Raw genomic sequence first — 25,560 nt, 5'->3', positions numbered from 1 at the left:
GGTAGGTAGGGAGGTAGAGGAGGTAGGGAGACCTGTTAGAATTAGAAGGTACAAGAAGTGAGGCCTTGATTTGAAGTAGAATCTGAGGAAATGGAGAGGAGGGGTTGGGTATGAGGAGGTGGAAGGGATCAGTCACATCGAGACTGTAAGTGCCAAGAAGGCAGGGGGTGGTGTCAGGTTTGTCTTGCCACAGTATTCCTAGGGTCTAACATAGGGTGTGGCAGATAGGAGGTGCTCAGTAAATATTTGTGGCATGAATGAATGATGAACAAATGGGAATTTGGTGACTGACTAGACAGAAGGAGAAGCCTGGATAAATGGATGGGTGATCTTGTGATTATGGTGTCTCCATCTTCTCTTTCTTTCCCATCCACCTTCTAGGCCCCCCTGGCCTGGACTCTGTCTCAGACCCCTTCAGTTGGAGCTGGATCCCCGGACTGGGTAGAGATCAGGATACCTGGCTCCCAGGAGAGATGGTGACCAAGCCCTCTGCAAGTCTGACTTCTACTGTTCCAGAGAAAACTACCACGAAAGCCCCCGGGAAAATGCCTAAGAGTACTAAGAAGTGGGTGACAAAAAATGCAAAGAGACCAACCACTCATCCCCCAGTAACACCAACCACTAAACACTCCAGGGGCCTGGGCACCCAACGCCCCCCAGCACTGACCTCGAGGACCACTACAACCCTGACCACTGAGGCCTCCCGAAGAGCAACCTCTGAGTTTACCACAAGGCTGACCACTGAGGCCCCCCACAGACACACCTCACACACGACTGCCACACTGACTTCTCAGGGCCCCCGAGAACGAACTTCTAAGACCATGGCAATGCTGACCACTCAAGGCCCCCAAGAAATGACCTCTGAGACCCCCATCAAGAGAATCCCTCAGGCTTCCCTGGAGCCATCTGCTGAGATCCCAGCAGAAGGGTCTCCAGAGTCACCCAAAGAACCAGGCCCCACCCCCACTGCTAGCACCACTGAGCAGTCAGGTGAGTGGCTATGAAGGGAAGTAGGGAGTGAAGGGGAGAGGCTGGCCTTCCACCCTGACCTGAGGCCATCCACACAGGCCTGTTCCGGGTTCGTCTGGCTGACGGGCCCAACCGATGTGCTGGCCGGCTAGAAGTGTGGCATGCTGGACGCTGGGGGACAGTGTGTGATGACAACTGGGACCTGCGGGATGCCACTGTGGCCTGCTGGGAACTGGGCTGTGGAAAGGTCCGGCCCCGGGTGGGCAAAACCCACTATGGCCCCGGGACTGGGCCCATCTGGTTGGATGACATGGGCTGTAAGGGAAGCGAGGCCTCGCTCAGCGACTGCCCCTCAGGGCCGTGGGGGAAGCACAACTGTGACCATGAGGAAGACGTGGGGCTCACCTGCACTGGTACCAGGGGATGGGGGTGGGGAGTGGGGGAGAGGAGCCAAATGAATGGAGTCAGGGGGCGGGCAGGGGCGGAGGTGAGACCAGGTGACTGCATCATGGTGGAATCTATAGAACTAGGCATGAGGGGGTCAGAAGAGGGGATCCCAGAGTTGCTCCAGAAGATTCCAGGACCTCTGAGTCAGGGGACAAGGTCAACTGTTTCCCCAATTTCTCCCAAGGCTACACAGACGAAGATGATTATCCCCCCTGGACCTGGGACCCTACCTCAGGAGAGGACCTGGCCAAGGGGACCACTGTGGCAGGGGTACCTGGACGCACTCTCTCTTGGGGCACCACCAGGCGCCCAGGGGTCTCCTCCCTGGCAACATGGCACCTGCCAGTCACAGGTGAGGGGCATGACTGAGGTGACCATCAGGGTCTCCATAAACCTCCATTAGCCTCATTGCAGGGTTTTCAGAAAGACTAGACCCTTCTAAATGAGCTAGCTGAGGTCTCAGGGACCCTGGACAGGTTTTCCTTGGCTCCAGAGATCCTAAAAGCATTCCCTCCTTGGGCTGGATGGTGACACTCTCCTCCAGAGCCTAGAAGAGGAGGCCATGTAAGAGATCAGGCCAGGCTCAGCAATCCTCATGTAAACTGCATAATACAAGAGCCTGGGCCCTTCCATCTAGAGCCTTCGGCCAAGGGCCCCCAGGTCATCATCCCCATCCCAGCTCCCCCAAAGCAAGTGAAACCTTACCTGTTGTCACAGCTCCTGCTCTGGTCTGTGTCTGGTATGGCTCAGACAGGGTGAGGTCCCCCGGAGCATGGGTTGCTCTGTCTACCTGTCTGTCTCCTGCCCTGGGCCTCACACTGGCCAGTGGGGTCAGCCTCCAGTGCCACAACTCTGTCCCACTCTGCTCTGGGGCCTCTGTCTCGTTGTCCTGTCTCCTTCCACCTTTGCCACCACACCCAGGGCCTTGACCTGCCAGGCCCCCATGTTGCTACCCTGCCCGGCACATTCTGCACCCCTTCTCTGTCTCTGTCTTCCTCCGTCCCTGTGTCTCAGGGCCTGCCTTGGTCCACTCTGCTCCTCTTTCGCACACTCTGTTGCTTTTCCTTTTTCTTCTTACATTATCAATTTCTCCCCCTCATCGTGTCTATTTGTCACTCCTTCATCCATGGTCATTTCCTTTGTTCTCCCACCATCTTTCTCATTTTTTCTTTCACTGTGAGTCTCACATTCCCATCGTTTCTTTTTCCCTCAGTGTCTTTCTCGTTCAGTTTCCCACCCTCACCACATCTGTTCCTCACTCCATTTTTCATGGTCATTTTTCTCTTTGTCTTTTCTCCAGTGTCTTTCTGTTTTTTCTTTCATAATCGATTTCACACTCTCATCATCTCTAGCTCTCACTGTTCTTTTCAGACAATTTCTATCTTTTTCCCTCTGTGGTTTTTCTTTTGTTCTCCCATTCCGTTTCTCACTCATTATCTCTATTTCTCACTCTGTTTCTCTATCTTTCCCCCTCCGTGTCTTTCTCTTTTCTTTCACGTTCAGTTTCTCCCCCTCGTCATCACTTCCACACTCGTCACCTCCATTTCTCACTGCGTCCCCTCCCCGTGGCTGGTGTCTCCGTTGTCTCCTTCCTTTCTGTCTCTAGCCATTGTTTCCTCCGTCTCCCCGACTGCTCTCTTCTCTCGCCCCGCCCGCCGTCGCTTTTCTCTCACGGTCTGCGTCATTCCCTCGTTTCTGTCCCTCTCCCGCAACTCTGCGGGCCTCACTCTCCCCGCCCCTGTAGCCGCCCGCCCGTTTCCCTCACTGGCGGTTTCTCTCCCTCCTGCGAGCGTCACCATTTCTGCTCCCCCTCTCTGCCCGTAGCACTATCGGTTCTCTGTCCTCTGCCTCCATTTCACGCTCTCTTCGTGCTTGCCGTCTCCGGCTGTTACCGGTTTTTGCCTCTGTCGCCCCGCGCCCCTCTGCCTGTGCCCTCCTGAGAGGCTCACCCTTCTTCGTCTCCTCAGGAGGCCCTCGCCGGTCGCGCCTTTTCCCGCCTTTTTCCTGCGCTCAGTACGCATGCGCCTGCAGGGCGGGGCCGGGGAGGCGGGAGGCGCAGGTGTTCATCTGCCTTTCACCTCGTGACGTCACTGGCGCGCTGAGCCTTCTGATTGGCCAACTGGCTCATCGCCCGCAGTAATAGCTGGGTGAGCTACTGAATCTCTAGAGCCGGCCTTGCCCCGGCGGGGGAAGGAAGGCCCCGGGGGCGCTGTGACTTGGGGTGGGTGGACTGAAGTTGTCAGTTAGTGCGTCTCATCCCCAGTTTTGAGAATCAGAAACTGGAGCTCCGAGAGGAGATGCTCCTCGTTCAAATGTGGCCGGGGTTCCAGAGCCTTTGTGCCTCGCAGCCCCGCGCTACCGCGCTATCCCACAGCGCCCCCTCGCGGCAGAGACGGGCAAAGACTGGGCTCGGCAGCCAGGAGACGGCAGGGTCCCGCCTGGGGGGCCCCGCCCTGTGGGAGAGAGGGCAGTAAATGAGAACAGATAAATGCAGAATTGCAAATTGTGCAGGGAAAATCTGAAAACAGTCGTAGGTACAACCTTAGCAATAAGAAGACTCGCGGGGAGGCGTGCGGATGGTGGGAGCGAATGAGAGAAACGACAGGCACGAATTTGTATCTTCGGGAGCAATGTAACCTTGAAAAATGACTTCGCCTCTGAATGCCCGTTTACTCCCCTGCTGGGGAGGAAATGGGACTCCAGGGCTGTTGGAAAAACTCAAGGAGAGCTCGCTCACTCTGTGCTGGGCACGCATGAGTCCAGCAACTGGGTGCCATAGGTCCTATTGCTACTCCCGTGTTTCAGATGGGGAAATAATGTGCGGCTCAGGGAAGTTAAACTCAGGAGCCACGATTGGAGTCTGTTTTAAGCAATTTCACACACATTTTGCTCCTTGGGTTGGGAACAATGTATGCTGAAATATTTAGAAGCACGAATTCTGGAGTCCGTCCCCCTTACCAGGTTCCAATTGTGGCCACACGGGGATTAGAACTAGCTGGCTGACCTCAGGTCCCAATCCAACGAGCACAATGTGTGTGAAATTGTTTAAAACCACAAAATATTGTTTGCTCGAGTTATTTGCTGAAGACAACAGTTGCAGGCTTCCAAGGAATGAGTGATTATTTATAGTAATCAAGGAAAACCTCATAGGGGAGATAGTATTATTTCACTAGCAGACACAAGGAGGAAGAGGGTTCTCAGAGGAGCAAGGGAGGGAAAGAGAAATTTGCATTGCCAGAAATCTGCAACGAATGGTGTCAATCTCTGCTAGACTTTAAGCCCTGTGAATGATCTGTATCAGTTTTTGTTGCTGCCATAACACATCTTAAATTTAATGGCTTAAAACAACACAACCTTATTATCTTGCAGTTTTGTAGGTCAGAAATCAGACATGGGTCTCATTGGGCTAAGCCCAAGGTGTCAGCAGGGCTGTCCCTTCTGAAAGCTCTAAGGGAGAATCCCTTTCCTTGCTTTTTCCAGTTTCAAGAGGCTGCCTTCATTCCTTGGCTTGGAGCCCCTTCGGCCATCTTTTTTTTTTTTTTTTTGAGACAGAGTTTCGCTTTGTTGCCCAGGCTAGAGTGAGTGCCATGGCATCAGCCTCGCTCACAGCAACCTCAAACTCCTGGGCTCAAGTGATCCTCCTGCCTCAGCCTCCTGAGTAGCTGGGACTACAAGCATACGCCACCATGACCCACTAATTTTTTCTATAAATATTAGTTGGCCAATTAATTTCTTTCTATTTATAGTAGAGACGGGGTCTCGCTCTTGCTCAGGCTGGTTTTGAACTCCTGACCTCGAGCAATCCGCCTACCTTGGCCTCCCAGAGTGCTAGGATTACAAGCGTGAGCCACTGCGCCCGGCCTTCATCCATCTTCAAAGCCGGCAACATTGCATCTCTGTGACCCACCTCTCTCTAAATATTTTAATCTCTAACTGCAGCTGTGAACAGTTCTCTGATTTTAAGGACTTATATGATTAGATTGGGCCCACTTGGCTAATCCAGGATAATTTCCCAATTTCAAGGTCTGGACTCTTTGTCACATCTGCAAAGTCTCTTTTGCCAAGTAAAGAAACACATTCGAAAGTTCTGCAGATTATAGCATGCATATCTTTGTGGGGGGCATTATTCTGTCCACCACAGATTGGTCTTGTATCCCCAGTGTCTAGGACAGTGCTTGAAACTCAGTGGAGACTTTTGACATATTTGTTGAATGAATAAATGTTTAAATGAATGAATGCGAGGCCACAGTGTAAGTTTAGAGAGAGGGTACAGGAGGTGGAACAGAGGCTTATGGAGTTTGGAGTTTTACTTTCCACTTCATTGATGCAACATTTCTTGAAGCTTCCTGGATGATAGAATTTGGAGACACAGACGTCAATCCACGTGCCCAATGCCTGCTGTGTGGCAGGTGTGTGCGCCAGCCAATGGGAACATAGCACTAGGGAACAAAGCAAGGGAAGGGGAGCAGGAGGCTGAGGGTTGCAATTTAAAACAGGATGCTTAAGAATCATCTTACTAAGAAGGTGCCATTTAAGTGAAAACTTCAAGAGGAAAGCCATGAAAATATCCACTTGAAGAGTGTTCCCTGCAGAGAGAACGGCATGTGCAAAGGCCCTGGGGTGGGAGGGAGCATGCTCAGCTGGTTGGAGAAATAGCAACAAGGTTGGTGAGGCTGGAGTGGAGTAGTAGGTGGGATGATGACAGGCGATGAGATAGGAAATGAACTGGAGGGGCAAGAGTGCATGCAGGGAGAGTGGGAGGCCCAGTGGGGAGGTGACAGTGGCCGCAGCCAGGGTGGCAGTGGACACTGAGAGAGATGTGGACATATTTAAGCCATGTTCTGGCGGTTGAGCTGACAGGGTTGGGTCATGGGTTGGGGGCAATGAGGAGAGAGAGGCAGGGGCCAGGGAACACGGCAGTGAGTGAACAGGAACCAGAGTGGAAATATGAGAAGACGCTAGCTGTGCAATCTTGGAGCTCCGAGGAGTGCCCGGGCTGGGGGTATAACTTAGCGAGATGGAATCTGAAACTGGAGATGGGTGCAGCCATGCAGACAGACAGATAGCCGTGTCTAATGCAGTTCCCACCACACCCAGCTGGGAAGGTGGGAGACAAATGCATTTAGGGTATCGCCAGAGGTTACCACTGTATGAGGTCGTGCAGAAAGAAGAGGATCTCAGCTTAAATGCAAAATTACTTTTAAATGTTAGATGATGAGGAAGATAAGAATAACAATAGCTAATATTTAGTGAATGTTCTTCACTTCCCAGGCACCGTTGCAAGTGTATCTCGTGGTTGAACTCCCTTCCTCCCCAGGCAACCTTGTGAGATGAGTACTGTCCTTAGCCCCATTTTACAGATAAGGACATTGAGGTCAGGATAGCAAAAGGCAGGGCTTGGATTCCTACTCCAGATTCACACCCTTAAATGCCAGTGGCGGAGAGTGGGAAGGACAGAATTAGATCTGAAGAATCCAGGGAACATAGAGCAGGGATGGCCTCCTGCAGAAGGGGACAGGGGAGGCCTCCTCAGCATGTGGCCTTTGAACCAAATCCTAAAGGATAAATGGAAGAATGGGGTGAGACTTGGGGGGATCTGTACCCAGAGGGAAAGAGGCCTTCATTTAGGACCAGGTAGGCCTGCTGGGGTCTGGAGCTTGATGCTTCCCTTAGCTGTGATACCTCAGGGAAGTTCCTTGCCCTCTCTGGTCTTCAATTTGGCTATCGTAGCAAATCAGCAGCTTCCCCAGCCACCCTCTCCTAATAAAACCAAGGAAAATTACAATATCTGACAGCACCAAGGACATGGATAAATGTGGAAGTAAGAATCTGCATCCACTTAGGAGGGCAGTTTGGCAATATCTAGGGAGAGACACCTGCCTCCCACACAGCCACCCCACAGTTAAGTGTGGAGAAATCCTCACTAATAAGCCTGAGAGCCCGGGCACAAAGAGTTCACTGGAGCTGTATTTGTAACAACAAAACATTGGCAACAGCCAGGCATGGTTGCTCATGCCTGTAATCCTAGCATTCTGGGAGGCTGAGGCGGGAGGATCGCTCAAGGTCATGAGTTCGAGATCAGCAAGAGTGAGACCCCATCTCTACTAAAAACAGAAAGAAATTAATCAGCCAGTTAAAAATATATAGAAAAAATTAGCCGGGCATGGTGGCACATGCCTGTAGTCCCAGCTACTCAGGAGGCTGAGGCAGGATTGCTTGAGCCCAGGAGTTTGAGGTTGCTGTGAGCTAGGCTGATGCCTTGGCACTCTAGCCTGGGCAACAGAGCAAGACTCTGTCTCAAAAAACAAACAAACATTGACAACAACCTAAACACCCATCAACAGGAATGTAAGTAAATCCCTGGTTGTATATTCATACATGGAATAGTATACGGAAGTTAAAAAGGATGGACCAGAGTTATATGCATTTTAATGCAAAGAATAGCTTATCATGTGCCTGGCCCTGTGACCCCATAAATGGGTGCCATAATGATTCCCATTTTACAGATGAGAAAACTGAGTCATGGAAAAGTTAAGTTAGTTGCTCACCCAGCTAGGAAGGGACCGAGCCAGGCAGTCATACAGCCTCAGAAACATGAGGGTGGATGGGAAAAGCAAGTTTCAAAAGGATGTATATAGACTTAGGTCTCCGTGCACAGTGTTAAACTAGCTTTAGGAAGCAAAAGCATGTAGAAGCATGTTGTTCAGGAGTCATGCATTTGTAGTTAAGGTGTAAATACATGTGTGGAAATGGTAGGGCAAATTTTGGACAGTATATTTCGAGCACACACAGGAATATATCTGTAATTGGTGGGCTGACATTTTAACAGGAAGATAGCTTCAATTTGTGTTTATTTTTTTTAGAGAGAGGGTCTCACTCTGTCACCCAGACTGGACTGCAGTGGTGCAATCATAGTTCACTGGAGTATCAAACTCCTGGGCTCAAACAATCCTCCTGCCTCAGCCTCCCAAGTAGTAGCTGGGACGATAAGCACGCACCACCACACCTGGTTATCTTTTTAAATTTTAATTTATTTTTGGTAGAGACAGTGTCTTGATATGTTGTCCAGGATGATCTCAAACTCCTAGCCTCAAGCAATCCTCCCACCTTGGCCTCCCCAAAGTGCTGACATTACAGGCTTGAGCCACTGTGCCTGCCCCAAATTTGTCTTCTTAGTAGAGTCTTCCTAAAATGTAGCATCTTGGAAAGAAATCTTTAGTGATGCTCTACTAATGGGTTTTTCCCTTAAGCTTTGTTCATTTTTTGTATTTTTTAAAACAATTAATAGCACTGCTAACAGTTTTTTAAATTTCTGAATATGGCTATCTGTTAGGATTTTATGGTTACCCTCTTAAGGTATTTAATAGTAATGAGAAAGGTATCTCATTAAGAAAGGTTAATAGTATGAATGCATGACTAAGGTGACTGCAATGCCTGGCATCAGGGTGAAAATCGATTCTTGCTCTATGAGTATGTGATACATTAGCAGGTGACAGAGCAAAGGAGTTCTGTAATCGGAACAGCTAGCCACAGAGCTCAAGGTGACCTTGCCGAACTTGCCTGAGGTCTTGGACACCATCCTTCTTCTGCATGGTTTTGTGTGCATAGTGAGAAAATACCAAGGAAAGGAAAGGAAATGGCGGGTCAGGGAATTCCAGGCAGGGCAACAGCGCGGGCAGAGGCTCAGAGGTATGAAAGGCTACGTGTGGAGAATATGCCAGGTTGGGGGGCCGACGTGGGCAGAGCATTGCGTGGATGAGACAGTGGTACAGAGGATGCCGGGGAGGTGGGCAGGGCGGTGTGTGAAGGAGGATCAAGCATGTGGATTTTACGCTGAGAGCAGCGGGGACTCGGTTTGGGGCCAGGGAGGGGCAGGGCCAGCACTTTCGGTTATAGAGAGGCCTCTAAGATCAGCGTAGGGGGACAGGGTCACAGGGGAAGTTGGTTTGATGATTCAGGTGAGTAAGAATGACCATGGTAATGGGTCTGGAGTGTTTTATTGGGGTGATGAAAATGTTCTTCATGTTGATTGTGGTGATGGTCACACAACCTTGTGAATATACTAAAAACTGCTGAATCACACGCTAAGTTGCTGGATTGTACATTATGTGAATTATATTTCCAGGAAGCTGTTGTTAAAATAAGCCTTTTTTTTTTTTTGAGACAGAGTCTCACTCTGTTGCCCGGCCTAGAGTGCCGTGGCATCAGCCTAGCTCACAGCAACCTCAAACTCCTGAGCTCAAGTGATCCTCCTGCCTCAGCCTCCCGAGTAGCTGGGACTACGGGCATGCGCCACTGTGCCTGGCTAATTTTTTCTATTTTTAGTTGTTTGGCTAATTTCTTTCTATTTATAGTAGAGATGGGGTCTCACTCTTGCTCAAGCTGGTCTTGAACTCTTGAGCTCAAATGATCTGCCCGCCTAGGCCTCCCAGAGTGCTAGGAATTAGAGGCATGAGTCACTGCGCCCGGCCAAGATAAGCTTTTTGATCGACCAAACTAAAGTACTGGATTAGCTTTCTATTATCCCTAAATAAAATGGTATATATATGTTATTTTTTTATTTTGTTTTGTTTTTTTTTGTTTGTTTTTTTTTTTTTTTTGAGACAGAGTCTCGCTTTGTTGCCCAGGCTAGAGTGAGTGCCCTGGCATCAGCCTAGCTCACAGCAACCTCAAACTCCTGGGCTCGAGCGATCCTTCTGCCTCAGCCTCCCAAGTAGCTGGGACTACAGGCATGCGCCACCATGCCTGGCTAATTTTTTATATACATATCAGTTGGCCAATTAATTTCTTTCAATTTATAGTAGAGACGGGGTCTTGCTCTTGCTCAGGCTGGTTTTGAACTCCTGACCTTGAGCAATCCGCCCGCCTCGGCCTCCCAGAGAGCTAGGATTACAGGCGTGAGCCACCATGCCCGGCCTATATATGTTATATATTATAAATTTATGTTATATAAAATTGTTATATAGAGATTATCCAAGTGTATTTGGCCAAAGACCATAGGAAAAATAGTATTATAGAAATGTTTCGGGCCAGGCTCAGTGGCTCACGCCTGTAATCCTAGCACTCTGGGAGGCTGAGGCGGGCGGATCGCTCAAGGTCAGGAGTTCGAAACCAGCCTGAGCAAGAGCAAGACCCCATCTCTATTAAAATGGAAAGAAATTAATTGGTCAACTAAAAATATGTAGAAAAAAATTAGCTGGGCATGGTGGCGAATGCCTGTAGTCCCAGGTACTTGGGAGGCTTAGGCAGAAGGATCGCTTGAGCCCAGGAGTTTGAGGTTGCTGTGAGCTAGGCTGATGCCACGGCACTCTAGCCTGGGCAACAGAGTGAGACTCTGTCTCTAAAAAAAAAAAGAGAGAGAGAGAGAGAGAAATGTTTCCACCAGCTAATTAATAAAGATATTATGTGGGTTTTTCCCCCGTAGGGCTGGGACCTCAGGGAACTGAAATAATAAATGCCCTTATTTTATGAGCTAGTTTAGTCATAGTTTCTGTTATTGGTAGCCAAGAGCATCCCAACTGAATCACGAAGGAGGCTGCGAGATCAGGAAGGAGGCTGAAGTGACAGTCCAGTTGGACAGGATGGCATTTGAACTGGGGCTGGGGCCCAGGGGAGCAGGAAGGGGTGTCACTCTCAAAGGACAGTGGAAGACTCAACCCTCTTCTCAATATCTCTCAAGGTGACAAGGATGGTTATGAGCCTCCCTGGACATGGGGCACACCTATGAGAAGGGGCCTGGCCAAGGGGACCCCCACCACAGGCAAACCTGCACCCACTCATGCCACTGGCACCACCAGGAGTCCAGGAAGCCCTTCTCCAGCTCCAAGGGTCTACGAGGACACAGGTGAGGCATGTGGCTGGGCGAGGGGACCGGGGGAGTGTTTGTGGTAGGGTAGGACTTCAAACTCCCAGTGGTGACCCAACCCTTATCCCAGAAAAACCCAACAGAGATATATCCTAAAACAACGTTATTATCTAGACCGATGGTCCCCAACTAGGGGTGATTTTGCTCCAACTAGGGCCATTTGGCAATGTCTGAAGATGTTTTGGATTGTCCTCACTGGAAGCAGAGAGGCTACCCATTGGCACCTAATGGGCAGAGGCCAGGGATGGCATTAAACCCCATATAATGCACGGGCTATGCCCCCACAACAAAGAATCATGCAGCCCCAAATGCCAAAGAGTGAGGTTGAGAAACCCTAATCTATACCATGCAATTCACTCTGACAAATAAGAAAATGATGGGAAACCCTAAATGAGAATGAAAAAAAGATACAAACAGGTGATTCACAGGAAGGGAAGCCCAAATGGCCAATTTTACGCAGAAATTCTCACACTCATCAGAAATCAGAAAATGCAAATTAAAATAATGACAAGCATGGAAAAGGATTAGAAAGGTGGATAATACCAAGTGTGCATGAGGATGTGGGGAGACAGGCATCCCCACTGGGTGTAGATGTTTGATTAAAATAATCTGGCAGTATTTAGTAAAGTATGATTATAAATTATGACTCACAAAACCTGCTCCTAGATATATATTCCAAATAAATTCTTATACAGGCTTATAAGAGGACATATATGAGGATGTTCTTTGGAACACTAAGATATCAGAGAGTGGGAGGCAGGTTAAATGGCCAACATTAGGGGAATGGGTAAGGGAAATGCAATAGGTACATACAATGGAATTCTATGCAACAGCTGAAACAATGACTAGATGTATACACAGCAACATAACATTGAGTGGAAAAGCCAGAAACAGAATGAGACTTCCAGCTCAATGTTATTTGTAAAAATTAAAAGAACACACACGAAAGTAATGCATACACTTCTAAAGCACATTATATTTTATAAGGACACATGTATGTTTAAGGCCATATGTCAAACATATTAGTGGAGTTACCTATCGGAGAGGGTGGTGAAGATAGAGATTGAGGATAAAGAGTATGCAAGTTAAAATCAAATAAAACAAGAGGAGACATTGCAGAGAGAGACTGTTGATGACAACATGCCAAGGAGTATGATTACTGTAGGTCTCTACATTTTGGGTCTGAAAAATTAAAAACCATCACCACTGAGCCCCTACAATATCCAATTAAGTTGAGATTCTTGAAATAATAACTCAAAACATTATCATGCAACAACCCCATGTCAGGCATTATTCTAAGCACTTTATATATATTATCCCTTTATTCCTCATAGTATCTACCTGAGCCTCATGATGCAGATCTATAATTATGCCCATTTCACAGATGAGAGAAATTGAGGCACATATATCAATGACTCTGACAACATGAATAATCATGAGAGTGTTTATTATATGCTAGACATTGTGCTAAGTGCTTTGCACAGCTGTGAGCTCCTTGAATCCTGTGATAGCTCTACAAGGGAGATACATTGATCATCATGGTTTATAGGTGGGGATGAAACTGTAATTCAAGCAGCTAAGTAACTTGCCCATAGTCACCCAGCTAAGAAGAGCTGGGGCTTAAACCCCAACAGCCTGCCTTGAGGCCAAGCCTTTTATTTAATGCTCCTCCAACCCTACAACAAAGGACAGAAGGAAGGAATGCACTGGAAAGACCCTACAGGAACAAGTGAAAATCTCTAGAGCTATGCCCTTCAGTTCCATATGGTACCTTCTAACACAGATGATTATTTATTTATTTATTTATTTATTATTATTTGTCTCACTCTGTTGCCTGGGTTAGAGTGCTGTGGGTCAGCCTAGCTCACAACAACCTTAAACTCCTGGGCTCAAGCAATCCTATAGTCTCAGCCTCCCGGGTAGCTAGGACTACAGGCATGCGCCACCACCATGCCCAGCTAATTTTTTCTATATATTTTTAGTTGGTCAATTAATTTATTTCTCTTTTTAGTAGAGTTGGGGTCTGGCTCTTGCGAAGGCTGATCTCAAACTCCTGACCTTGAGCGATCCTCCTGTCTCAGCCTCCCAGACTGCTAGGATTACAGGCATGAGCTACTGCACCTGGCCGATTATTTAAATTTAAATGAATCAACATTTTGGAAAACGAAACATTCAGTTCCTCATTCACAGTAGCCACATTTCAAGGGCTCAGTAGGCACATGTGGCCAGTGGCTACCGTGTTAGACTGTGCAGATCATGGAACATTTCCATCACGTGGTTAATCACCTAAACTCTGCATGCAAACAACTTGGGTTCGGATCTTGTCCCTGCAACTTGCAAACTGTGTCTGCAACACCTGGGGCAAGTTACCTACCCTCTTGGCCTAATTTCTCTCATCTGTAAAAAGGGATACAATTTGCACTCACCTGGAAGCCAGGCCAGGCAGAGGGTGAGGCTCCTCACTCCAGTCAGGCTCCAAATTTAAGGGGGTGCCATAAACGCAGTAGCCGAGAGAAATGCTATCATAATACTATATATATATATATATTTTTTTTTTTAACACCAGTCAAATTTAGCAGTGAAGGAGGGGGTTGTATACCAACATTAGTGACAGTAATGTTAATCATAATACAATATTTTAAAAAATCAAATTTAATGCAAATAAATCCACTGATGAACTAAATATCAACTGAAGACAGGATCCGACTCACCTCACTAGTTCTAGCCCTGTTGGATCCTGTGTCTGGTAAAATGACTTTTCGTTCATCGTGGATCTTTCGCATTAATTTTGATTGTTTAAAAACATTGCATAAAAATATTTGTCTTGATTACTAATATTACCCCCCGGCTCCCTCTCGCATCTCCCTGCCTCCGCCTGGCCCCCACGTCCCGCGCCGCCATCCCCGTCCCCTCCCGCGTCCCGGTACCCCGCCGCGTCCCGCTCCCCGTGTCCTCCGCGGCGCGGGCCGCCAGGTGGCGCCCGGAAACATCGGAGGAGGCGGGGCAGAGGGGCACTAGGGCCAGGTGAAGTTGGCTGGTGATCCATGACGTCACGAGCCCTTGCGCCTTTTCATTGGTCGGCTCCCCGGGGGCGGGGCGGAGGTGGGGCAGACTGACCTCAGCCGGTCTGTCTGTCTTTCTCCTCCTCCAGGTTCCCTGAGGAAACCGTGGCCCGAGCGCCGACCGCTGCGACCCGCTGCGGCCAGGACAGCGCCTCCCACCCCGTCCCCAGCTCCCTCCGCCTCGATGGAGCCCTCAGACTCACCGCTGACCTCTGGGCCACAGCTCATCCCCGACTCAGCTTCAATGACCTCTGACCCTCCTGACATTTCGACACCCACCCCGGACCACGCCTTGTGGATGAACCCTGACCTCATCTTCACAACCCCTGACCTTACTTCGTCCACCTCTGACTCCAGTGTGATTCCAACGCTGACTCCAGAGGTCTCACCTCCCATACCACCCACCCTGCCCAAAGGGCTGCCCTCTGACTTCTCTGCACAGTCAGAGGTGACCAGCCTTCCCCCGACCTCAGAGCTGACCCCAGAACCTGACACAACCCCAGACTCGGACACAACCCCATACCCGAACACAGTCCCAGAATCTTCTGGCTCCTCAGCCCCCTCCACAAGCCCTTGCCACACTGCCACCCCGCACCCCACCATAACCCCTCACCCTGCCACAACCCCTCATCCCGTCATGACCCCTCAACCCACCACAACCCCTCACCCCATGACGACCCCTCAACCCACCACAACCCCTCACCCCATGACGACCCCTCAACCCACCACAACCCCTCACCCCATGACGACCCCTCAACCCACCACAACCCCTCACCTCATGACGACCCCTCAACCCACCACAACCCCTCACCCCACCACTACCCCTCAACCCACAACGACCCCTCACCCCTCTACAACCCCTCACCCCATGACCACCCTTCAACCTACCACAACCCCTCACCCCACCACTACCCCTCAACCCACCACAACCCCTCGTCCCTCCACAACTACTCGGCCCATGACTACCCCTCAACCAACCATGACCCCTAAACCCACCACCATCATTTATCCCATCATGACCCCTCAACCCACCACCACCATTTACCCCACCGTGACTCCTGACCCTACCACAACTCTTCAACCTACAACAACCCCTCAACCCACCACAGCTACTCGTCTCACCACAGCTCCTGACCTCACTTCAACCCCTATCATCACTGCTAAGTCCCTCCCAACCTCCTTGGGGACGGAACTTTCCTCACTTACTCCAGCACCAGCAGCCAAGCCCAGCCCGCATCCCCAGCTGACCTTCGTGGCATCTGCCCTTCACACCTCCACATCTCAGAAGCCGACCCTAGAGCCCTCTCCAATCCTGGAGTCTGGCACTTCCAGGTCCTCCACAGCTCCGAGCATGGACCCGCTGTCCACTGAGGATTTCAAACCATCTGGAGGCCAGAGCCCCAAACTAACCCCTCCACCTACCCAGACCCCATACTCAGCCTCTGACCCCACTGTTATCCCTGACCTCCACCTCTCCTCCATGGCCCACCCCTTGAATCAACCTCCCCCTGACCAAGGACCACCCCATAATCAGAGACCAGGCCCCCTTGGCCCATGTGTGGCTCCAACCCCACCTATAAGGGTCATGGCTTGTGAGCCACCTGCCCTGGTGGAGCTGGTGGCTGCTGTGAGGGATGTGGGTGGTCAGCTGCAGAGGCTGACCCAGGTCCTGGAACAGGACCGGCAAGAGCGCCAAGCCCTGGGTCTGGGGCTGACCCAGCTGGTAGAAGCTGCCCAGGGTCTAGGGCATCTGGGCGAGGCTATAAAGAGACTGGCAGAAGTGGCCTGGCCCCCTAGCACACCTCTGCCAACCACCACCACCCCAGAGGAGGAGGAGAGGCCTCTGAGAGGAGATGTGTGACCCTCTTCAGGATTTGGGGGGCTTAAGACACTCCCAACCAAGACCAAAACCAAACAAATTATTAATTAAAAACAAGATGTAAATGGTGTTTCTGGGGGTCTAGTGGAACCCTGGAGACATAGGACCACAAGATTGGTCTTGATTTGTGAATACCACAGGTGCCATGCAAGGTGGTGATAATGATGGTGGCGAGTATGGTGCTGATCATGATGGTGATGATCATGAGGGAATGGTCATGGTGATGAGGCAATGATGGTAATGATGGCAGTGGTGGTGATAATGGTGAGGATGGTGATCATGGTGATTATGATGGTGATCATGGTGGTGATGGTGGTGGTGATGATGATGGTGACTGTGGTGATCATCGTGATGATGGTGGTAATGATGGAGGTGATGATGGTGATTATGGTGGTGATGGTGATGAGGATGGTGATTGTGGTGATGATGGTGGTGATCATGGTGGTGATGGTGATGATGGTGGTGATGATGGTGATGATGGTGGTGATGAGGATGGTGATGGTGGTGATCATGGTAGTGATGGTGGTGATCATGGTGGTGATGATGGTGATCATGGTGGTAATGGTGATGAGGATGGTGATGGTGGTGATCATGGTGGTGATGATGGTGATCATGGTGGTAATGGTGATGAGGATGGTGATTGTGGTGGTCATGGTGGTCATGGTGGTGATCATGGTGGTGATGGTGATGATGGTGGTGATGATGGTGATGATGGTGGTAATGGTGATGAGGATGGTGATGGTGGTGATCATGGTGGTGATGATGGTGATCATGGTGGTAATGGTGATGAGGATGGTGATTGTGGTGGTCATGGTGGTCATGGTGGTGATGGTGGTTTTTTATGATGGTGACTGACAATGGTGTTAAAGATGATCATGATGGTGGTGGTGATGACGATGAAGTTCATGTGGACAGAAAACTCTGCCTTGTTCACGGCTGTATGCCCGGCATTTAGAACAGGCTGATGCAGAGCACTCACTCATGAAATGTCTTTTGAATGAACGAGTGTACCATCATCATGATAATGACTAATATTTGTTGGGTGCTTCCTATGTGTCAGGCTGTCTTAAGGGCTTTTCGTGGATGATGTCATTTTATCTTAACAAGTGCCTGCTGCCTGCTGAGGAGGGTACTGTTTCCACAGCTCAGCACATAAGGAGGTGAGCTTTGGAGACTGGATTCCTGAGTTTGAGTCTTTGCTGGGAGTAAACATGAGTGAGTTACTTAACCTCTTGGTCTAGTTTCTCCAACTATAAAAGGGGGATAATAATAGTACACATACCTCATGGGGTTGCTGTGATGACTAAATGATAAGTTAATATCTATAAGAGTGCTTAGGATGGGGCTTGGCAATGATAAGTGCTCTTCATGTGAGAGTGACTGTTGTATTTACCTCCATTTTACAGATCTGGGCACTGAGGCACAGGGAGGTTTGGTCACGTTCCCCAGATCACCCAGGGAACATGTGGTGGGGCCATGGTTGGTTTCCAGGGCCTTTGCTCTTAAGAAAACATTACATGCCCACATAAGACTGGTCTGGGTTCAAGACCTGGCTGGGCTGTGTCCTGGATGTGAAACTCTGGCAGTTTTTCTTCCTTCTCTGAGCCTCAGTTCTTCTATCTGTAAAGTGGGGCTAGTCATAGCACCTGCCTCATGGGATTGTTCTGAGGATGAAATGAGATAGTGCAAATAAGAACAGAGCTTGACACATAGTATGTGCTCAGTTAACAAGAGTGACCACCACCACACCTAAATATACTTCTCTGTGCCTGACACTGTGGGGACTCTTAATATACATACAGTCCTCCCCACAGTCCTTCAAGGGAACAACTTTGATCCTTATTTCAGAAAAGACTCTGAGACTCAGAGAGGGCAGGCCCCTTGCCTAAGACCACACAGCAGAGCTGAGACTCAAACCCAGAAAAATGTGATGCTAATTCCCATGATTTGATCATAGTTTGGGGTTCCAGGCTGGGGCTCCTGTCTGAGTGACCTTGGGCAGGCTCTGTCCTATCTCTGTGTTTAGCTTGCCGGTCTGTAAATTGGGGGTTGGCTTGGAAGATCCCCCGAACTCTGATTATTGTCCCTGCTGCCTCGGTCTGGGAACCATTCCCTCCTCCTCCTCCTCCTCTCCCTGGCTCAGAGGTCGTGGAAGGTGATGAAGGCTGGCGCCCCCGCAGTGCGGCAAAGGCCAGCAGGGTCCAGTTACTTGCTTGGGGGGGGAGGGATAATGTCTGGGGGTCCTGATACACGGACTGTCTGCTCCCGCCAACAGGCGAAGGAGCACGCGGAGAATTCTCTGTTCCCCAGATCTCTTTAAGCCCCGAGACTTAAATAACTGCTGACTGGTACCCTGGGGAGGGCTGAGGGGAGGGCTTCTGCCTGCCTTCCCTTTCTTACTTTGGGGTCATGAGAAGGCACCCCAACTTGGGAGGAAAAGGTAGCTTTTCTCTTTCCAGGTGTGAGCAGGTGAATCCTGGCCCTGGGTTCTCCCCTCCAAAAGTAACAGAGAGCCCAGTGCGGGGTTCAGGCCCTTGGCTCCCCTCTGCTCGAGAAGTGAAGGGGGGCTGTTGGGCACTCTGGCCCCACGTCCCTCCACCCCCTGCCACCTTCTGCCAGCCCTGAAGAAGAGAGTGCTTAATTACCCAGTCACTCTATCCCTGCTTGGCCAGGCAGTTAAGCCCAAACATCTGGCCCCAGGGCCCACAGCCAGGCTGGGTGGACAGCCCCCTCCCGCTGCTGGCCCTGACCCTGGACACCTCCCACGGGACAACTGAGCTCGATCCTCTGCCTGCCAACTTGCAACAAGCCCAGAACGGTAGCTGCACAGGCCCAGCAGGCGAAACTGATGCAAAAAAAACCCAAAACAAAACATTTGACAAAACACTCATTTGTAGTTTACACACACACACACCCCATGCACACATGCAGCAAAGTAGGTGCAGAGAGGACTTTCTTAATGAGATGAAAGAGTACAAAGGAAGGCACATATCTGTTGTTATCTATGGGCTGTGTAGTATGACTGTTGACACAGAAAATCCTGAAGAACCGAGCAGATAAATGGTTAGTGTTAGTAAGAGAGTTTAGGCAGAATGGTGGATCAATACTCTAAAATCATGTTCTCAGCGTCCTTGCATCTCAAAGCATGACCCATGGACCAGGGCATTGGCCTTACCTGGAAGCTGGCTGTGAATGCAGAGTCTCAGGCCCCTCCCCAGACCCAAATCAGAATTGGCATTAACAAGATGGGCTGGTGATTCATCGGCCCTTCTGGTTAAAATTCTTCAAGTCTGAGGAGCGGTGCTCAGACCATTTGCATATCTATATGTACAGGCATGACTTGTGGATATTTCCAGGTCAGTTCCAGACCACTGCAAATAAGTGTATATTGCATTAAAGTGAGTCATGCAAACTTTTGGGTTCCTGGTGCATATAAAAGTTGTGTTTACAGGCCATGCACGGTAGCTCATGCCTGTAATCCCAGCATTCTGGGAGGCCAAGGCAGGATGATTGCTTGAGCTAAGGAGTTTGAGATCAGCCTGTGCAAGAGTGAGACCCCGCCTCTACTAAAAATAGAAAAATCAGCTGGGCATCGTGCTGCGCTCCTGTAGTCTCAGTTGTTTGGGAGACTGAGGCAAAAGGATCACTTAAGCCCAGGAGTTTGAGGTTGCAGTGAGCTACAATGACCCCACTGCACTCTACCCAGGACAACAGAGTAAGACTCTGTCTCGAAAAAAAAAAAGTTGTGTTTACATTACACTGTAGTCTTTTAAGTGTGCAATAGCATTATGTAAAAAAAAAAAAAAATAGACATACCTTAATTAAAAAATAAGGCTGAGGCAGAAGGATAGCTTGAGGTAAGGAGTTCGAGACCAGCCTGAGCAACATAGTGAGACCCTGTCTCTACAAAAACTATAAAAATTAGCTAACTGTGGTGGCATGTGCCCAGCTACTTGGGAGGCTGTGGTGGGAGGACTGCTTGAGTCTAGGAGTCTGAGGTTGCTGTGAGCTATGATGACACCACTGCACTCTAGCTTGGGCAACAGAGTGAGACCTTGTCTAGAAGAACAACAAAAACAAAATACTTTATTATTAAAAACATGCAGCCGGGCATGGTGGCTCATGCCTGTAATCCTAGCACTCTGGGAGTCCGAGGCAGGCGGATTGCTTGAGGTCAGGAGTTCGAAACCAGCCTGAGCAAGAGCCAGACCCCGTCTCTACTATAAAAATAGAAAGAAATTAATTGGCCAACTAATATATATAGAAAAAATTAGCCGGGCACGGTGGCGCATGCCTGTAGTCCCAGCTACCTGGGAGGCTGAGGCAGCAGGATTACTTGAGCCCAGGAGTGTGAGGTTGCTGTGAGCTAGGCTGACGCCATGGCACTCACTCTAGCCTGGGCAACAAAGCGAGACTCTGTCTCAAAACAACAACAACAAAAAAAAACATGCTAGTAATCATTTGAGCCTCAGGTCATAATCTTTTTTGCTGGTGGAGGGTCTTGTTTTGATGTTGATGGCTGGTGACTGATGAAGGTGGGGTGACTGTGGCAATTTCTAAAGCAATGAAGTTTGCTGCATGGATTAACTCTTCCTTTCCCAGAGGATTTCTCTGCAGCGTGAGATGCTGTTTGATAGCATTTTACCCACAGTGGAACCTCTTTCAAAACTGGAGTCAATCCTCCCAAACCCTGCAGTTCCTTTCTCAACTACGTTTATATAATGTTCTAAACCCCTTGTCATTTCAACAATGTTCACAGCATCTTCCTAAGGAATAGATTCATCTCAAGAAACCACATTCTCCATTCATCCTTAAGAAGCAAGTCCTCATCTATTTAAGTTTTTTTTTTTTTTTCTCACAGGCTAGAGTGAGTGCCGTGGCGTCAGCCTCGCTCACAGCAACCTCAAACTCCTGGGCTCAAGCGATCCTCCTGTCTCAGCCTCCCGAGTAGCTGGGATTACAGGCATGCACCACCATGCCCGGCTAATTTTTTCTATCTATATTAGTTGGCCAATTAATTTCTTTCTATTTATAGTAGAGACGGGGTCTCGCTCTTGCTCAGGCTGGTTTCGAACTCCTGACCTCGAGCAATCCGCCCGCCTCGGCCTCCCAGAGTGCTAGGATTACAGGCGTGAGCCACTGCGCCTGGCCTATTTAAGTTTTTTTTTTTTTTTTTTTTTTGAGACAGAGTCTCGCTTTGTTGCCCAGGCTAGAGTGAGTGCCGTGGCGTCAGCCTAGCTCACAGCAACCTCAAACTCCTGGCTCAAGCAATCCTGCTGCCTCAGCCTCCCAAGTAGCTGGGACTACAGGCATTCGCCACCATGCCCGGCTAATTTTTTGTATATATATTAGTTGGCCAATTAATTTCTTTCTATTTATAGTAGAGACGGGGTCTCACTCTTGCTCAGGCTGGTTTCGAACTCCTGACCTCGAGCAATCCGCCCGCCTCAGCCTCCCAGAGAGCTAGGATTACAGGCGTGAGCCACCGCGCCCGGCCTATTTAAGTTTTAATATGAGATTGCTGCAATTCAGTCACATCTTCAGGCTTCACTTTTTTTTTTTTTTTTTTGAGACAGAGTCTCCCTTTGTTGCCCAGGCTAGAGTGAGTGCCGTGGCATCAGCTTAGCTCACAGCAACCTCAAACTCCTGGGCTCAAGCAATCCTCCTGCCTCAGCCTCCCGAGTAGCTGGGACTACAGGCATGAGCCACCATGCCTGGCTAATTTTTTCTATATATTTTTAGTTGGCCAATTAATTTCTTTCCATTTATAGTAGAGATGGGGCCTCGCTCTTGCTCAGGCTGGTTTTGAACTCCTGACCTCGAGCAATCCGCCCGCCTCAGCCTCCTAGAGTGCTAGGATTACAGGCGTGAGCCACCGCGCCCGGCCCAGGCTTCACTTTTAATTCTAGTTCTGTAGTTGCCTCCTCCACCGAAGTCTTGAACCCCAAAGTCATCCATGAGGGTTGGAATCAACTTCTTCCAAACTCCTGTTAATGTTGATATGTTGACCTCCTCCCATGAATCACAAATGTTCTTTTTTTTTTTTTTTTTTTTTTTTTTTGAGACAGAGTCTCACTCTGTTACCCAGGCTAGAGTGAGTGCCGTGGCGTCAGCCTAGCTCACACCAACCTCAAATTCCTGGGCTCAAGCCTTCCTTCTGCCTCAGCCTCCCGAGTAGCTGAGACTACAGGCATGTGCCACCATGTCTGGCTAATTTTTTGTATATATATTTTTAGTTGACCAATTAATTTCTTTCTATTTTTAGTAGAGACAGGGGTCTCTTGCTCAGGCTGGTTTCGAACTCCTGACCTTGAGTGATCCTCCTACCTCGGCCTCCCAGTGTGCTAGGGTTACAGGCATGACCCACCACACCTGGGCCACAAATGTTCTTAATGGCATCTAGAGTGGTGAATCCTTTCCAGAAATTTTTCAGTTTGCTTTGCCCTAAACTATCAGAAAAACCATTATCTATGGCAGCTATAGCCTCACAGAATGTATATCTTAAATAATAAGACTTGAGGCCGGGCGTGGTGGCTCACGCCTATAGTCCTAGCTCTCTGGGAGGCCGAGGCGGGTGGATTGCTCAAGGTCAGGAGTTGGAAACCAGCCTGAGCAAGACCGAGACCCTGTCTCTACTATAAATGGAAAGAAATTAATTGGCCAACTAAAAAATATATATAAAAAAATTAGCCGGGCATGGTGGCGCATGCCTGTAGTCCCAGCTACTTGAGAGGCTGAGGCAGGAGGATCCCTTGAGTCCAGGAGTTTGAGGTTGCTGTGAGCTAGGCTGACGCCACGGCACTCACTCTAGCCTGGGCAACAAATCGAGACTCTGTCGCAAAATAAATAAATAAATAAAAATAATAATAAGACTTGAAAATCGAAATTACTGCTTGATCCATGGACTGCAGAATGGATGTTGTGTTAGGAGGCATGAAAATAACATCTCCTGGTACATCTTCCTCACAGCTCTTGGGTAACCAGGTGCCTTGTCAGTGAGCAGTAATACTTTGAAAGAAATCTTTTTTCCTGGGCTTAAAATATTCAGCAAACCATGCTGTAAACAGATGTGCTGTCATCCGGGCTTTGTTGTTCCGTTTCTAGAGCACAGGCAGAATAGACTTGGCATCATTCCTAAAGACCCTCGGATTGGGGGCATGAGCATTGGCTTCAGCATAAAGTCACCAGCTGCACTAGCCCCTAGTAAGACAGTCAGCCTGTCCTTTGAAGCTTTGAAGCCAGGCACTGTCTTCTCCTCTCGAGCCATGAAAGTCCAAGATGGCGTCCTCTTCCAATAGAAGACTGTCTTATCCACATTGAAAATCTGTTGTTTAGTGCAGCCACCTTCATCAGTGATCTTCTGGATAACTTGCCACACTTCTCCCTCAGCACTTGCTGCTTTGCTTCCCACTTCTAGGTTGTGGTGATGACCTCTTTCTTTAAACCTCAGGAACCAGCCTCTGCTAGCTTCCTCACTCACCTCTCTCAGCCTTCAAAGAATTGCAGGTCTCTCCTGACCATTCAAACTGCCTCCATGGCAGCGATAAGGCCGCTTCCCTTTCTTCTCGTTTGTGTGTGCCATTCTCAAATGGCACTTTTAATGTCCTCCAAGAACTTTTCCTTTGCATTTACAGCTTGGCTAACTGTTTGGTGCAAGAGGCTGAGCTTTGGGCCTATCTTGGGTTTTGACATGCCTTCCTCACTAAGCTTAATTATTTCTAGTTTTTGATTTAAAGGGAGAGACGTATGACTCTTCCTTTCACTTGAACACTTAGAAGCCATTGTGGCACTATTAATTAGCCTAATTTGAATATTCTTGTGTCTCTCTCAGGGAATGGGGGCTTGAGGTGAGGGAGAGAGACGGGAGAATGGTTGGTGGGAGCAGTCAGAACACACACAGTTATCAATTGAGTTTGATGCCTTCTATGTGTAGTTTGTGGCATCATAAAACAATTACAATAGTAACATCAAAGATCACTGATCACAGATCATGATAACAGGTATAACAATGATGAAAACATTTAAAATATAGTGAGAATTACCAAAATGTGGCACAGAAGTGAGCACCTGCTTTTGGAAAAATGGCTCTAGTAGGCTTGCTCAACACAGAGTTGCCACAGACCTTCAATTCGTAAAAAAACACAATATCTGCAACATGTAATAAAGCGAAGTGCAACAAAGTGAGGTCTGTCTGTACTAACTCCAAACTCAAATGAACTATTTTCAAAGATACGGTTTACAGAGGCCTTCAAGCCCTGACTGGATCTTGAGCAAACTCCTTCCTGCCAGCAGGGCAGGGGTTGAGTGCGGCTGTGTGGGGTTAATGCTCTGTGTGGCCATCCTGACGTTTTTCTTTTGCACTTGGTAAGTGCATTTTGTAGCTTTTTATTTTGCATTTTGTAAGTGAGGTCTAATGGGCCAATGGCACATGACCCGGGGCAGTTTTGAGCTTTGGCTCATGCTTCCCTGGGTGGGTTCTTGTGGGAGTGGGGTATAGACAGAGACAGAGAGAGAGAGAGAGAGAGAAGTGAGACGTGTTTTGTCCCCCTTTTTTTTGAACAAGAGACCCCACATTTATATCTTGCACTGGACACCCACAAATTTTCTGCACAGTACTGGATGCAAGCTCAGGGTTCCTCAACTGGGGGAACCCAGAGCATCCTTGGTGATCACTGGCCCAGGTACATTTTAGGGGTGCCGAGTTGGAGGGGCTAAAAGCAAATACGTGGAAACCTGGTCAGAGATGGGTCCAAGTCCAGCCTCTGCCCGCTTTTGGCTTTATGATCTTTGGAAAGCAGGTGCCCTATCTGGGTCTTGATGGTCTTGGCTGTAAAATAGGGAGAAAGAATTTTTTTTTTTTTTTTTTTTTTGAGACAGAGTCTCGCTTTGTTGCACAGGCTAGAGTGAGTGCCGTGGCGTCAGCCTAGCTCACAGCAACCTCAAACTCCTGGGCTCAAGCAATCCTTCTGTCTCAGCCTCCCAAGTAGCTGGGACTACAGGCATGAGCCACCATGCCCGGCTAATTTTTTCTATATATATTAGTTGGCCAATTAATTTCTTTCTATTTATAGTAGAGACGGGGTCTCACTCTTGCTCAGGCTGGTTTCGAACTCCTGACCTCGAGCAATCCGCCTGCCTCGGCCTCCCAGAGAGCTAGGATTACAGGCGTGAGCCACCGCGCCCGGCCGGGAGAAAGAATTTTGAGTGTCTGTATTGAAGAGCTTAGCTCATGATGAATAGGTCCTGAATTCAGAGCTATCAGGAGGGGGGTAGGTCCTTTCCTTTCCTGTTCTTTTCTTTCCTTCTCTTCCTTTTCCTCCGATGGAAAAGAAAAGGAG

At 49.0% G+C, this 25,560-nt stretch overlaps 1 protein-coding gene across 1 annotated transcript in view; it reads left to right on the top strand.

Moving 5' to 3' along the window:
* Positions 1 to 16,291, top strand: part of SSC5D (scavenger receptor cysteine rich family member with 5 domains) — a 29,858-nt gene extending 13,567 nt beyond the window's left edge. Inside the window, exons 10-14 of the mRNA XM_075998977.1 lie at positions 382 to 990; positions 1,068 to 1,382; positions 1,601 to 1,768; positions 11,096 to 11,260; positions 14,433 to 16,291. Coding sequence (XP_075855092.1) covers positions 382 to 990; positions 1,068 to 1,382; positions 1,601 to 1,768; positions 11,096 to 11,260; positions 14,433 to 16,204 — 3,029 coding nt within the window. The 3' untranslated portion in view covers positions 16,205 to 16,291. The remainder of the gene's footprint in view (positions 1 to 381; positions 991 to 1,067; positions 1,383 to 1,600; positions 1,769 to 11,095; positions 11,261 to 14,432) is intronic.
* The last annotated feature ends 9,269 nt before the right edge of the window (positions 16,292 to 25,560 follow it).

This window comes from Microcebus murinus, chromosome 32, assembly GCF_040939455.1.
Source record: "Microcebus murinus isolate Inina chromosome 32, M.murinus_Inina_mat1.0, whole genome shotgun sequence".
Classification (NCBI taxonomy): domain Eukaryota; kingdom Metazoa; phylum Chordata; class Mammalia; order Primates; family Cheirogaleidae; genus Microcebus; species Microcebus murinus.
This window is presented reverse-complemented; position numbering and strand designations above follow the sequence as displayed.